This window comes from Rutidosis leptorrhynchoides, chromosome 9, assembly GCF_046630445.1.
Source record: "Rutidosis leptorrhynchoides isolate AG116_Rl617_1_P2 chromosome 9, CSIRO_AGI_Rlap_v1, whole genome shotgun sequence".
Taxonomy (NCBI): domain Eukaryota; kingdom Viridiplantae; phylum Streptophyta; class Magnoliopsida; order Asterales; family Asteraceae; genus Rutidosis; species Rutidosis leptorrhynchoides.
In genome coordinates this window covers 310,951,458-310,968,516 of record NC_092341.1, presented here as the reverse complement: position 1 = coordinate 310,968,516, position 17,059 = coordinate 310,951,458, and the positions used below count along the sequence as shown (strand labels likewise).

The 17,059-nt window shown below is 33.4% G+C and overlaps 1 protein-coding gene across 1 annotated transcript; it reads left to right on the top strand.

The window, feature by feature from the left end:
- Window positions 1-1,362: 1,362 nt before the first annotated feature.
- Window positions 1,363-6,527, top strand: LOC139869429 (uncharacterized). The gene is made up of 10 exons (XM_071857748.1): window positions 1,363-2,368; window positions 2,469-2,596; window positions 2,841-2,981; window positions 3,112-3,198; window positions 3,623-3,776; window positions 4,131-4,190; window positions 4,301-4,729; window positions 4,802-5,097; window positions 5,602-5,731; window positions 5,820-6,527. Exons 1-10 carry the CDS (start codon window positions 1,466-1,468, stop codon window positions 6,285-6,287), a joined length of 2,796 nt encoding a protein of 931 aa, XP_071713849.1. The 5' UTR covers window positions 1,363-1,465; the 3' UTR covers window positions 6,288-6,527.
- The last annotated feature ends 10,532 nt before the right edge of the window (window positions 6,528-17,059 follow it).

Genomic DNA, 17,059 nt, shown 5'->3' with positions numbered 1-17,059 from the left:
AACCTGGACCGGTTTATCATTTATTGCTTTTTAGCTTTAATCCGAATCACTTGAAGTAATTAATCTTATTTAAAATGAGAGTGATCCTCACACACTACTTTTTGATTCCTTACACACACATCTAATTAGCTATTATACTCTTACTTATGTTTATAATAATAATAGAAGCTCAACTCTCTAGATAAATGTAGTGATATAAGTGTAAGTTTATGGTATAGTAGTGTGTATGGATCAAAAAGTGGTCTGTGAGAATCACCTATTTTCTATTTAAGAATTATTAAATATTATTATAACATTGATAATTATAATTATATTATATTACTATTTTATTATTTTATTATTTATTATAATTATATTATTGTTAGTTTGTTATAATACTTCTTTTTCTTTTCTTTTCTTTTCGCGATAACATAAACGAATTCGAAGATCAATCGGTACAATCGATAGTGTAGTGATACAAAGAGAATTCAAACTGACGCCGGAGAGACGCCTGCGAGTACCGCCTTGATACGCCGACGGCATGCGTTTCTTCACCTCCACCTCTGCAAGACACGCCGTTTCTGATGTCCTATACAAATGGTCTTAGCAAGAAAACTATGCCTAGCATATCAAGAAACCTGTATATCGACTATGCTAAACAAAGAAAATTATTTTTATACTTTGAAGTTTATTTATTTGGCACAGTTAATCTAAATGTAAATTATCTTTACTTTGAAATTTATTTATTGATTATTGATTGATTGATAAAAATTGTATGCCATATGAGTAAATATTTTTTAATTCTCTTTATTTCATTTTTCTTTTTTGGCTGAAAATGGTGCAGAAGAGTGCAGACAAGTTATTCCAGGAGCAGATAAGCTAAGGAAGGATACACACCCTACCTACTTTTACCGCCACACAAACACAATTCACCGTCGTTCTCCACCGGAACCACCGCTACACATAGGTAATTTCTCCGTCATTCACCGTCATATACACACTATCTCTCCCTAATCCTATTCAAATACTTATTTATATTTAACTAATTTCGCACAACCATTTTATTACACTTCACTATTATTTCTGTTCCATCCCAATACTTCATGTTATTAGGGTTAGTATTTGCCTTCTTTCATTTTAATCGAATTATTATTATTTTTTCTAATAATTATAATTATAATTTTAATTATAATTATAATTATAATAATGTAACGAGATGTTTGGCTAAGCTTAATTTCATAGCTCATTAGATAATTTAAAATTGAACCGGCCAATAACCTCAATTGTAAGTTGTAACAACTTATGATAGCTTGAAGCTTATGGCTTATACAACGGTACATATAATTAATCTTCTATCTCTTTCTGTTTTTATCATGACATAGTTTTTTACTTTGATTAGTTATACTTGATGTGAATCTTGAGCTTAGGGGCAAAGCTGTATAAATATCGACCAACCAATTCGATATAATCTCCATTACTGGAGACTATGGATAACTTTTCATTTGCATCCACCACCACTCATTATTACTCTACTTTTTCCGGCAAGCCATACTCAGTTTCCACCACCACACTACCGTTATACCCCATCACTGCTTGCTCACATGATTCTGAGAACCCCACCGCCACCTCATCATCCATTCGCCGTCCCACTAATAGCAAACCCTTTAAACCAATCACCAACTCACCTGTTAATCCCCAACCTCCAAAACCTAAATCTCACAAAACTAATCCCCTTAAAACACTACCCAATCCCACGCTTAAAAGAAACCATATTGATAATACCTCACGAACGCTAACGGATAAACTTTGGTTAACCAGCAAACTCGCTCCGCCCCCACCGCCTCCGCCGCCGCCTCCGCCGCCACCTCAACGATCGCCCGATACAGATGAATTGGAAAAGGATAATAGTTGTTTGGATAGCTCTGGTGATTTGGGAGCCAGGCGAATTGAGTATCAAGAAAAAGGGAAAATCTTTGTGGGTAACCTTCCGTTGTGGATAAAGAAGAACGAGCTAACCGAATTCTTTAGGCAGTTTGGTCCCATAAAGAATGTGATATTGATAAAGGGTTACAATGAAACGGAAAGAAACATGGGGTTCGGGTTTGTAATATACAGCGGTAAATTGGCTGAAAAGTCGGCAATGAAGGCGGTGGAGTTCGATGGTATGGAGTTTCATGGCAGGGTTTTAACGATTAAACTTGATGACGGGAGGAGAATGAAGGAGAAGTGCGTCGATAGAGCTCGGTGGATCGAAGGGGATGATAGTGTAGATTACAAGTCAAAATGGCAAGAAGAAAGGGAGGGTTCAAGAACCGAACTTAAGAAGGTTCTGGAAACTCAACCGGAGAATTGGCAGGCCGTTATCACAGCTTTTCAAAGGATTAAGAAGGTAATTACATACAAACGCACAATATGTATATTACTCCTGTTAACATAATTCATGATATACTGTATAAAGTCAATGTTTTTCTAAGTGTCAACAGTTGTAGCCTTCCAGGAAAGAGTTTGGGTTGATGGTCAACTATTATGCAAGGCGAGGGGACGTGCATCGAGCCAGAGAAACTTTCGAGAGCATGCGGGCCAGGGGAATTGAGCCAAGCACACACGTATTTACCAAGTAAGGAACTAAGGAACCTTGTTCTATTACTCCTGTTAACATAATATATGTGTGTATGTATGTGTGTATATTGATGTATGTATATATGTGTGTGTATTGAACTTCTTGAAACTTGATGTTGGATTAAAAGTACGCTCCTTTGTGCACCAAAAAAGAAGCTTTTACTATAATCTGTTATAAGTTTTGTATTCTTTATTTTCTTTTGGGTCCATTTTCCAGCATTAAAATAACTTATTTTATGCAGCCTAATTCACGCTTATGCAGTTGGTAGAGATATGGATGAGGCACTTTCATGTGCAAGGAAAATGAAAGAAGAGGGGATAGAAATGAGTTTAGTGACATATAGTATTCTTGTGGGAGGATTTGCTAAAGTTGGTGATACAGAGTAAGTAGAATACTCTATTACATATACATATACATTTGTATATATCTATACATTGTGTTTCATGCGGTTATCCATTCTCATCGTTGTCGGCTGCATTTAAGTTTATTATTTCAATTGTTTATTCTTGAAGTGCTGCAGATAAGTGGTTCAAGGAGGCCAAAGAGACACAGACAACCTTGAATGCCATTATATACGGAAACATAATCTATGCTCATTGGTGAGTATATCTTTTTTTTTTTTTTTAGTACCTGTTAAGAGTTAAAAAAAAATTATGTGCTTGTAAGTGCACGATACTGTGAAATTATGGGGCCTGCAAAGCCTAGCTAAAAGCCTAAAATGAAAACAACAAAAGATTGAATGAGACCCGCAAAGCTTGCTATATCAAACATGATTATGTTATTTTTTAAAGTTGTTGACTTATCGGCCCAACATTAGTCGACCCGTTTTGACTTACTATACAACCCAACCGGACTGCCCATTTTGCCACATCTTCTCCCAATAGGTACATGGTCTTTATATAATGGCAAGTTGATCGCCTAATAAGAAATGCCTCGCTTTTTAAATTTTAGTAACCCGATACTAAGTCTTACGACACATATGATATATGTTGATTTATTATCGTAACAATTTGAAAATTACAGTCAAGCCTTAAACATGGAGCGTGCAGAAGCCTTGGTCAGGGAGATGGAGGAAGAGGGTATAGATGCTACGATGGATATATACCACACAATGATGGATGGTTATACGATGATTAAAAATGGAGATAAATGTCTTGTGGTATTTAAGAGGCTTAAGGTAAAAAAAATGTTCTTCATTTGACTAGATAGCCAGGTAACCAGTTGAAACAGGTAATTTGTTATTGTGGGTCTACCCTTGGTGAATGCAGTAAAATTACATTATCGGCGACTTTTGACCTAATTAACCTATTTGAGACGTTTGTGATAATACATACGATTTATTAATCCGTTAACAATCAAATGGGTTGAAATTGTCACTTTTAAGCTCAATGTTTTGGGGTTCTTTCTAATTAAACTTGCTTGAATATTCGCTACTTTGTGATTGTGATTAAATATTATATCAGCTGTTTAATGTCTTGAAGTGAAAACATTTAGTCTATTCAACTACACTAACATTCAGTTTCTTTTGTAGGAATGTGGCTTCACACCATCAGTAATCACATATGGATGTCTTATTAATCTTTACACCAAGGTAACTTCAAATGTTTGACCCGTTCAACCCATTAGACCTTTCTCTATATAAGTGGGTCGAAATTGTCACATGAACTCTCCTAATATGCATCTTATGATTCACTTCTCCAGATGGGAAAAGTTTCCAAAGCGTTGGAGATCAGTGAAACAATGAAATTTAATGGAATAAAGCATAACATGAAGACATATTCAATGTTAATTAACGGATTTATAAAGCTAAAAGACTGGGCTAATGCATTTGCAGTATTTGAAGATGTGATCAAAGATGGTTTAAAGCCCGATGTAGTTCTGTATAATAACATCATTAACGCTTTTTGTGGCATGGGAAACATGGATCGTGCAATTCGTACTGTTGAGGAAATGCAAAAAGTGAGACATAAACCTACATCTCGAACATTTATGCCTATAATTCATGCTTATGCAAGGGCTGGGGAAGCTAAAAAAGCTCTCGAAGTGTTTAATATGATGAGAATGAGTGGATGCATCCCGACTGTGCATCCTTATAACGCTCTTATTCTTGGTCTTGTTGAGAAACGTCAGGTAAGTACTTTATGCTTGAAAACTTGTACTTTGAAATGATTCTGAATTGATATAGTTTATGGTTTTGTTTAGATGGAAAGGGCGGTGAAAATATTGGATGAAATGTTACTGGCTGGGGTTAGCCCAAACGAGCATACATACACCACTATCATGCATGGTTATGCATCATTAGGTGATACTGGAAAAGCATTCGAGTATTTTGCTAAAGTTAAGAACGAGGGATTGGATCTTGATGTTTTTACGTATGAGGCGTTACTTAAAGCGTGTTGTAAAGCTGGAAGGATGCAAAGTGCTCTAGCCGTGACCAAAGAAATGCATGCCCGGAAAATTCCAAGAAATACTTTTGTTTACAACATACTTATTGACGGGTAAGAATTGTTTCTTAAATTTCAAAAATATTTATGTAGTATCATATGGGTTAATATTATACAATGATATACTAAATAAATTGGTGATGAGAGAATGTGGTGAGTAATGGTAATTTGTAACTAATACTAATACTAATATTAGTAAATTGAAAAAAAAATAGATTATTATTATTTCTAATTGTTTGCTTGGTTAGATTGTTATTTGCTTGTCAAGTACATACTTGCTACTTGGACTTCGCTAATGACGGCCCTAAGGGTTGCCGTTGACGCGTTTTAAACAATTGTACATTCATGTAACCGCCACCACTAAATTAATAAGTAACAGCTATGTACGACTCTTTACAGCGCGTTAACGACATCCCTAAGGGTTGTCATTAACAAATCATATGTCCTTATTTTTAACCATTGTAAAATTAATTAGAAGTATGATTATTTTTTTGCCAAACGATATTACATCATCAAATCCTTAATTTCTCGTAAGTAATGTTTTTTTTTTCAATGTAGATGGGCTCGAAGGGGTGATGTTTGGGAAGCTGCTGACCTAATGCAACAAATGAAACAAGAAGGGGTCCAACCCGACATCCGAACTTATACATCTTTAGTTAACGCTTGTTGCAAAGCCGGAGATATGCTCGTATGTCATCTTCTCGTTTTCATATACCAATTATTGAATTTTAGGTGCATTTGTTTATTAGACGCTAAACTAATTATTTTAAATGCAGCGAGCAGAAAAAACGATAAAAGAAATGGAGGCTGCAGGATTAAAACCAAATCTTAAAACTTTCACCACATTAATCCATGGCTGGGCACGTGCTTCACTTCCCGAAAAAGCTTTGAGATGCTTTGAAGATATGAAACGGGTCGGGTTAAAACCCGACCGAGCTGTGTACCACTGCTTGATGACATCATTGTTGTCACGAGCTTCTATAGCTGAAGACTATATGTACTCGGGCATTGAACAAATATGTGCTGAAATGATTGACTTGGGTTTGACTGTTGACATGGGAACCGCAGTTCATTGGGCCCGTTGTTTACGTAAGATTGAAAGAGGTGGCGGAGATATTACCGAAGCACTTCAGAAGACGTTCCCTCCTGATTGGAACTCGCAGGACACGCTTGATGAAATTGCTTGGGTGGAGGGGAATGAAGACGATAATGATGATTCTCATCGCGATTTTGATGAGTTATAATACATGATTTTAGTACTAGTGGATGTATATTTGGTAAGTTTATGCAGTCATGCTCTAGTAACTTGTATACAGTGCAATGGAATTTGTACATGTCCTTGATTTGTTTGAGTAGCGATAAAGTGATGTGATTTGGCAGCTTGGTAGTACTAGCTCATTATTCGGATTGTACAAGTACAAGCATAAATCTGGAAAATATTCAGAACCTTTTGAAAGGACCCGTTCATATACATTATAAACGATTCACAATAGTTGATTACATCGCGAGGTATTTGACCTCTATATGATACATTTTACAAACATTGCATTCGTTTTTAAAAGACAAACTTTCTTTACATCTAAAGTTGACGGCATGCATACCATTTCATAATACATCCAACTATAATTGACTTAATAATAATCTTGAAAAACTCAATGACTCGAATGCAACGTCTTTCGAAATATGCCATGAATGACTCCAAGTAATATCTTTAAAATGAGCTAATGCACAGCGGAAGATTTCTTTAATACCTGAGAATAAACATGCTTTAAAGTGTCAACCAAAAGGTTGGTGAGTTCATTAGTTTATCATAATCCATCAATTTCATAATTTTAATAGACCACAAGATTTCATTTTTCATAAACAACCTTACACTCGCAAGTGTATAAAAATCATTCGTATGATGAACACCTGGTAACCGACATTAACATAATGTATATAGAATATCCCCCCGCATACTCGCAAGTATGCCATAATATTGGCAATCGCAATCATCATTTAAATCGAAGTACTAAAGCATTCCAAATTCCAGAATGAGGTTTGTTAGGCCCATAGATCTATCTTTAGGATTCGCGTCAATTAGGGGCCATTTCCCTAATTCTTAGGTTACCAGACTTGAAGGGGCGATATTCGGTTTAATAATCCAACCATACAATGTAGTTTCAATTACTTGTGTCTATTTCGTAAAACAGTTATAAAAGCAGCGCATGTATTCTCAGTCCCAAAAATATATATTGCAAAAGCATTTAAAAAGGGAGCAAATGAAACTCACCATACTGTATTTCGTAGTAAAAATACATATAACATCATTGAACAAGTGCAAGGTTGGCCTCAGATTCACGAACCTAAATTAAGTATATATATTTATATGTTGGTCAATATTTGTCTTAACAAATTAGGTCAAATCATAGTGTACCACAATCCTAATGCTCGAGACTAATATGCAAAAGTCAACAAAAGTCAATTTGACTCAAAATGATTTCCAAAATTTATACATGATTATTATATAGTTTAAATATCGTCGTTTTATATTTTTAAATATTTTTAAAAGATCTATTAGGGTAAATAATATAATTCATTTATTAATAAATAAAATTTTATATAAAATATACTTTTATATATCTTAAATAATAAAATTTATATAGTTCATTTATCATCATAAAAATAATATGATAGGTAGTATTAATGTAATTATGTTACACGTAGTAAAACATCTTTGTATTACATATTTATTTGATAAAATAATATCGATAATAATAATAGTAAGTAAAAGTTATATTATTTTGTAATAATAATTATTATTATTCTATTAATAAAAATAAAAATATTTATATTTGCTAAAATGATATTATGATAAAATGGTAATTCATATTAATAAAAATAATGAAATTTTATATTAACAATGATATTCCTATTAAAATAATAATTTTGTAAAAATGATAGTTTTAATATTAATAATAATTTTAATAATAATAGTGATAAAAATAATGAAAAACGATAATTTTATCTAAATCAATATCTTACAATAATTTAAATTTCATCATGATATTCATACTCTTTATTTCCTAATCGGTTTGTTTAATAGCTTTTTATCGTCTTTTATATCGCGTTCGTGTTAATGATAATAATAGTAATCATAATAATTAGGTGTTACTAATATTAATTTTTAATTATAATAATACTAATGATAATACATATTATGATAATATTAATGATAATACTGATTATAACTTTAACGATAATAACTATAGTAATAATAACAATTTTTAATGATAATACTTTTTATTGATAATGAAAATAATAATAATAATAATAATAATAATAATAATGATAATGATAATAATAATAATAATAATAATAATAATAATAATAATAATAATAATAATTAGATAAAAACTATAACGACGATAATAACGACGATAATAATAATCATTTTTAATAATAATACCAAATTTCAATTGACTATAACTTCAAATCCGTTCATCGAAACCATTTAATATCTAAATGAAAAGTTCTTAATTTTTCGCTAGCTTTCCAACGGCATGCATATCTTATACCTTATCTCAACCGCATGTATAACTAATTCAGGATTCAACATAACCTAACTAAAGGCAATATCAAAATTACAAACATGCATAATCCTATATACTCGAGCACTAGTCAGGGATACACTATTAGTATGTAAAAGTTAAATTATGAGTACTCACATATCAATATTGAGATTCAATATTGCATGAAAGGTACGTAGACGCAACGGAGATGATAAACACTAGATTGACTTCACGAGCATACCTATGAACCATACCCATCACCTCCATAGCTATAACCCATAATTTCCTTAGTCTTATCCCACTCATAAAACTCATTTTTAAATTAATCAATAAACACTCCATCGTAGTATTTTATGTATAAATACTAATAACGATTTCTAATAATACTAATACCAATAATAATAAGATTAATAATAATAATCTTAATATTAATAATAATAATAAATATAATTTATAAATATATAGAGAGATTCGAGAGAGAATAGATGGAAGAGTGAACCAGAAGCTCGTTCGTTTTATAGATGTATCCAGCCACCGACACTTATAGATCGCATGCCTTCTTTTCCATTACCTCACGTTTATAATCACAATCTTGACACTTAATTTATATTATTTAATATATAATATATTTAATCTTTAGAATTAATTAAATATTATATTATATTTACGTGCGTAGTAAAAATGTAATTTTTGTTCAAATGACTCGTACGTTGTCACTCGACTCATGTACCACTTTCGGTTTTTCGAACGCACTTTCGTACGTTTAGAAAACTAGCCTTTTTACGTTACGCGACATGTACCTTTATTAATAATTTGATTTACTCAACAATAAATTACCTTATAATAAATGTAACTTATAAAATTGAACGTTGTGGTCATTTGCTTCTATAAATCAGTGACTCGTTGTTTATCAAAATATATTATTTTAAATCAGGGCGTTTTATGACTAAGTTAAAATATATATATATATATTTTTATTTAGAATTGTAACTTTGTACAATATATATAAGTTTGAAATATTTATCTAATGATATAGTATTTAGTCTTTCAAAACTAATTACATTTCAAAGTTCGTTTTATATAATTTAACTCGTTTTACTTAATATTAGTTATTTTATCAAATAATGTTTTTTAATATGAAAACTAACTAGTTGATTTATCAAGGGACACGAGTTAATCATAGTAAAGTATACTTTTGAAATTTAAACGGAAATGATTACTAACTTTTGACTAACTCTCGTTAATGACACTTTTGTAAATCACTTTTACCAAATATTCCGGATACCGTTAAAAAGGAAAGGTTTTCTAAATCAAAGTGAACCTCTCAATAGAGACACACAAATCATATCACAATTAATCTTGATAATCCACCCATTTGATGTTATCTTAATGTCTCGTCGATAACTATATTAAACTTATATCGAAACAATCCTATAAGACCCAAATATTTGTTGTGTACATAAGTTTAAATAAGATACTTGAGGTGGGGTTTTCGTTGTACATTTTAAAAGTAGAAGGATTCTGCCCAGACTATCTGCGCACCGCGCAGGTTTATGGCGCGCCGCGCCAAATGCTGACAGTTCACTTCTTCTTTTTTAAATTAGATATTTTGAGGGATTTTTAGTAATTACACATGGGGGCCCGAATTAAAGGCCCTAGATCAGTCTTGGAGCTTCATTTACTCCATCTTCAACAACCCTTATCACCTCCATTTAATTTCTAGAGAGAGAGTGATTTCTAGTGAGGGAAACTCATTTTGGAGAAGAAGAAGAAGGAATCTTGCTTAAGCTCAAGTTCTAAAGTTGTTCATCTACTTCCTAGCTATGTTTTGAGTGCGGTGGTACGTTTTAACTTTGTTTCCCTAATTTAATTTTGTGTATGGGTTAGAGTTAGGGTTAATGGTGAACTTAAAACCCTTTTGTTAGTGAATTGGGTGTTTTTGGGTGAAATTGGGTCATGTAGACTCAAAGATGACTAACTAGGATTTTCAAAGTGTTAGATTGATGTTTATGAACTTAAGTTAGTTAGTAAATTGCTAGCACACCTATATATATGTAAGTGGGCGTTGCGAGGGTTAGTGGATGACCCGAAATGGGTGTGTTGACCTTAAATTGGTCAAACGGGTCAAAATGAACCTAGGTTAGTTAATGTTTGTGATTAATGCATAAACCTTGTGTTGAAATGTGTTTTAAACCTATCTTGGCTAATGTTAGGGTTTTGGTGCGAGTTGACCCAATTTTAGGGTTAAGTGTCCAAATGGGTCAAAATGACCTAGTAATGGTGAGGGTTGTGAGTTTGACCAACTTGAATGAATGATTGATTATATGTACATTGTAATAGGTGCGTTACCTTGAAGTTTCAAGCTTGGTTTATTGATTCACTGAAGGCGTAAGGTGAGTGGAATAATTATATGCGTAGATATATAATGTATTTATTTGTGTAGCGTGAGATGTGAAGTGTCGATGTGCTAAGACACCACGTTCACGTAACGAGTGAAGTGTCGATGTGTTAAGACACCACTCGGGAGTGAAGCATCGATGTGTTAAGATGCCACTTCGTGAGATGTAACGAGTGAAGTGTCGACGTGCTAAGACACCACTCGGGGTGAAGTGTCGAAGTGTTAAGGCACCACCCGGGGTGAAGTATCGAAGTGTTAAGATGCCACCCGTGGGGTTAGTGTACGAAGTGTTAAGTGCAATAATGGTTGTTGTGAACTCCGACGGTCTTTAAACACCGTTCCCTCGTTCGATTGGTTAACCATGGTTATTGCGTTGTAGTGTAAGCATATTATATTTGTTCAAGTTAAATATGCTATTATTATGCTAGCTTGGTATTTGGAGGTTATAGCTTGTATTTATGGCGATAAGCTAATTGTGTTTGCTAGCATGTATACGGTATGCGTGTAAGTGTTTGCAAGTAGATATATTATATATGTATGTGTATAATTATTGCATTCACTAAGCTTTGCTTACCCTCTCGTTGTTTACCTTTTTATAGGCTCAGGTATGGACAAAGGTAAGGGCGTTTGTTTGGAGTAGAGATCTCGTTGTGTTAGAGGACGCTTTTGGAGATATTAGCTTTTGGAGTTTGACCGAGATTTGGGTAGTTTAACCCCAAACACCATGCTCGTAGGGTCGTTTGGTATTTAAACTTTTTGTGGTCGAAACTCTCGTTTTGTATTAAACTCGTAATTCGGGTCGATGTGGGCCCCGCTTTGTAAAACTTATTTTATGTTTGGATCGTGTTAGTTTTACATATTTGAATATGTTGTTAAAAGCGTTTTGTCTAATTATGTCGGGAAGTTGCCAATCTTTTTCGTGCTTTTCACTTTTGGGGACAACGGGCTGTCCAGGTCATTCTGCGCGCCGCGCGAATGCCTGGCGCGCCGCGCAACAGGCTGATCAATGATTTTTTTTTTTTGATATTTTAAGCGGGTTCGATTGCGATTTGGTTTGGGTTGTTACAAGTGGTATCAGAGCATGGTCTAAGGGATTTAGGCGACTTGAGATAGGTGCCTAGACTTAGACTTTATTATGTGTGCGCTTTATGCGGGACTTCTAGGACTTTGGGTCGGAACGGGAATTGCTAGTGCTAGTGTTTATGTGAATTAACCTTGCGCTAATTGTTTTGTGTTGTGTTTAGCAATCATCAAGCGAGATAGACGTTGTACTAGCAAGTTAATGTGACGTGCTCGCGTGACAATGATTAGCTACCATTGTTACGGGTTCAAATCGTGTCAAACAAGCGATGTACGACGATTGTTGAGCAATATGAGGTAGTGTGATGTATATGTATATATATATGTGTTACGTCCTTTCGTTTCGTTGTTTAACCTTTTCCATTTTATATAATGAAGATGAGAAATGGACACGACACCAATGATGGAAGTACGAGTGAGGACGTTGAGTTCACGGCCAAAGTTGAGGCCATCTTTAAACGTCAAAAGGCGGAGTTCCTCGAGGATGTTAAGATAATGTTTCTAGATACGATTGACGAACAACTAGTCAATGTAGTAAAAGAACAAGTTAAGGCCGTTCTTCACGAGGATAATGTGGGAAGACTGGGCTTTTTTTTTAAAAATTTCAAGGATGCACAACCTCCTACCTTTGAAGGTGAACGAGACCCTCTTAAAAGTGCCCGATGGATCTCCGATATGGAGGGGGCTTTCCGTACTTGTGAGTGCCCTCTCGATAAGAAGACAAGGTACGGGTCTAGCATGTTAAGGGGCGATGCTAAGTTATGGTGTGACGCGAAAATCCGAATTTATGGCGAAGAACAATATATGGAATTCACGTGGGATGAATTCAAAGTGGAGTTTTTCAATGAATACCGAACTTCGACCGATCTTACACGGCTTAAGGACGAGTTGCGTTCCTTGAGGTAAGGGTCAATGGATTTGAACACCCTCAAATCCGTGTTTTTGTCTAAGACCCAATTTTTCCCGGAGTATGTCGGGAATGATAAGATGTTGAAGGAAGACTTTTACTGAACGTTGAATGATTGTTATCAAGATAACATTAGTGTAACGGTAGTGAAAACTTTTGATGAGTTATTTGATATGGTTAAGGGTTTTGAGGCGCTCGTGTTGAGGAAGAGCGGCTTTACTTTTGGCAAGAGAAAGATTGAAGGTTCGAACCATTCGAACTTTTTGAACAAAAAGAATAAAAAGGGTTCCGGTAATGCTAGTGGTGGGAAGAAGGGTGCTTCCGGGGATTTTTCTTATTCGTGCTATAATTGTGGACAAAAGGGCCACATGGCTCGTGAATGTCCGAGTCTATCCTCCGCAAACAAAATCACTTGTTTTAATTGTGGTAAAGAGGGGCACAAAAGGCCGGAATGTCCCAACTTGCGTAATGATAATGTTAAGAAGTTAGAGAAGGCGGCGGGTACGGCAAGGGGTCGAAATTATTTGATGACCAATGATGAAGCCAAGCAATCAAACGAAGTTGTCTCAGGTACTTTTATGGTTAACTCAAATCCGGCAGGGATTCTATTTGATAGCGGTGCAAATTTGTCATTTGTATCTCCAAAATTTGTGCCTAGACTTAATAGACCGTTAGCTAAGTTAAGTCGTCCGGTAGAAGTCGAAATAGCGGACGGAAAAACGGTGCTAGTTGTAGTGACCCGAACTTTTCCATGTTTATATATATTAATTGAGATTAATATTTACATGATTAAATGTTTCCAACATGTTAAGCAATCAAACTTGTTAAGACTTGATTAATTGAAATATGTTTCATATAGACAATTGACCACCCAAGTTGACCGGTGATTCACGAACGTTAAAACTTGTAAAAACTATACGATGACATATATATGGTTATATATATAGTTAACATGTTTTTATTATAAGTATGTATCTCATTAGGTATTTTAACAATGAGTTATATACATAAAAATGAGACTATTAATTTAAGAAACTCGAAAACGATATATATAACGATTATCGTTATAACAACGTCTTACTAGGTACATATGAATCATATTAAGATATTGATACACTTGGTTAATTATGTTAAATGATAAGTAAATATATTATTAAGTGTATTAACAATGAAATACATATGTAAAAATAAGACTACTAACTTAATGATTTCGAAACGAGACATATATGTAACGATTATCGTTGTAACGACATTTAACTGTATATACATCATACTGAGATATATTATATATCAAAATATCATGATAATATAACAATTTAACATCTCATTTGTTATAATAAACAATGGGTTAACAACATTCAACAAGATCGTTAACCTAAAGGTTTCAAAACAACATTTACATGTAACGACTAACGATGACTTAACGACTCAGTTAAAATGTATATACATGTAGTGTTTTAATATGTATTCATACACTTTTGAAAGACTTCAAGACACTTATCAAAATACTTCTACTTAACAAAAATGCTTACAATTACATCCTCGTTCAGTTTCATCAACAATTCTACTCGTATGCACCCGTATTCGTACTCGTACAATACACAACTTTTAGATGTATGTACTATTGGTATATACACTCCAATTATCAGCTCTTAGCAGCCCATGTGAGTCACCTAACACATGTGGGAACCATAATTTGGCAACTAGCATGAAATATCTCATAAAATTACAAAAATATGAGTAATCATTCATGACTTATTTACATGAAAACAAAATTACATATCCTTTATATCTAATCCATACACCAACGACTAAAAACACCTACAAACACTTTCATTCTTCAATTTTCTTCATCTAATTGATCTCTCTCAAGTTCTATCTTCAAGTTCTAAGTGTTCTTCATATATTTTACAAGTTCTAGTTACATAAAATCAAGAATACTTTCAAGTTTGCTAGCTCACTTTCAATCTTGTAAGGTGATCATCCAACCTCAAGAAATCTTTGTTTCTTACAGTAGGTTATCATTCTAATACAAGGTAATAATCATATTCAAACTTTGGTTCAATTTATATAACTATAACAATCTTATTTCAAGTGATGATCTTACTTGAACTTGTTTTCGTGTCATGATTCTGCTTCAAGAACTTCGAGACATCCAAGGATCCGTTGAAGCTAGATCCATTTTTTTCTTTTCCAGTAGGTTTATCCAAGGAACTTAAGGTAGTAATGATGTTCATAACATCATTCGATTCATACATATAAAGCTATCTTATTCGAAGGTTTAAACTTGTAATCACTAGAACATAGTTTAGTTAATTCTAAACTTGTTCGCAAACAAAAGTTAATCCTTCTAACTTGAATTTTAAAATCAACTAAACACATGTTCTATATCTATATGATATGCTAACTTAATGATTTAAAACCTGGAAACACGAAAAACACCGTAAAACCGGATTTACGCCGTCGTAGTAACACCGCGGGCTGTTTTGGGTTAGTTAATTAAAAACTATGATAAACTTTGATTTAAAAGTTGTTATTCTGAGAAAATGATTTTTATTATGAACATGAAACTATATCTAAAAATTATGGTTAAACTCAAAGTGGAAGTATGTTTTCTAAAATGGTCATCTAGACGTCGTTCTTTCGACTGAAATGACTACCTTTACAAAAACGACTTGTAACTTATTTTTCCGACTATAAACCTATAATTTTTCTGTTTAGATTCATAAAATAGAGTTCAATATGAAACCATAGCAATTTGATTCACTCAAAACGGATTTAAAATGAAGAAGTTATGGGTAAAACAAGATTGGATAATTTTTCTCATTTTAGCTACGTGAAAATTGGTAACAAATCTATTCCAACCATAACTTAATCAACTTGTATTGTATATTATGTAATCTTAAGATACCATAGACACGTATACAATGTTTCGACCTATCATGTCGACACATCTATATATATTTCGGAACAACCATAGACACTCTATATGTGAATGTTGGAGTTAGCTATACAGGGTTGAGGTTGATTCCAAAATATGTATAGTTTGAGTTGTGATCAATACTGAGATACGTATACACTGGGTCGTGGATTGATTCAAGATAATATTTATCAATTTATTTCTGTACATCTAACTGTGGACAACTAGTTATAGGTTACTAACGAGGACAGCTGACTTAATAAACTTAAAACATCAAAATATATTAAATTAAAAGTGTTGTAAATATATTTTGAACATACTTTGATATATATGTATATATTGTTATAGGTTCGTGAATCAACCAGTGGCTAAGTCTTACTTCCCGACGAAGTAAAAATCTGTGAAAGTGAGTTATAGTCCCACTTTTAAAATCTAATATTTTTGGGATGAGAATACATGCAGGTTTTATAAATGATTTACAAAATAGACACAAGTACGTGAAACTACATTCTATGGTTGAATTATTGAAATCGAATATGCCCCTTTTTATTAAGTCTGGTAATCTAAGAATTAGGGAACAAACACCCTAATTGACGCGAATCCTAAAGATAGATCTATTGGGCCTAACAAACCCCATCCAAAGTACCGGATGCTTTAGTACTTCGAAATTTATATCATATCCGAAGGGTGTCCCGGAATGATGGGGATATTCTTATATATGCATCTTGTTAATGTCGGTTACCAGGTGTCCACCATATGAATGATTTTTATCTCTATGTATGGGATGTGTATTGAAATATGAAATCTTGTGGTCTATTATTATGATTTGATATATATAGGTTAAACCTATAACTCACCAACATTTTTGTTGACGTTTTAAGCATGTTTATTCTCAGGTGATTATTAAGAGCTTCCGCTGTAGCATACTTAAATAAGGACAAGATTTGGAGTCCATGCTTGTATGATATTGTGTAAAAACTGCATTCAAGAAACTTATTTTGTTGTAACATATTTGTATTGTAAACCATTATGTAATGGTCGTGTGTAAACAGGATATTTTAGATTATCATTATTTGATAATCTACGTAAAGCTTTTTAAAACCTTTATCTATGAAATAAAGGTTATGGTTTGTTTTAAAAATGAATGCAGTCTTTGAAAA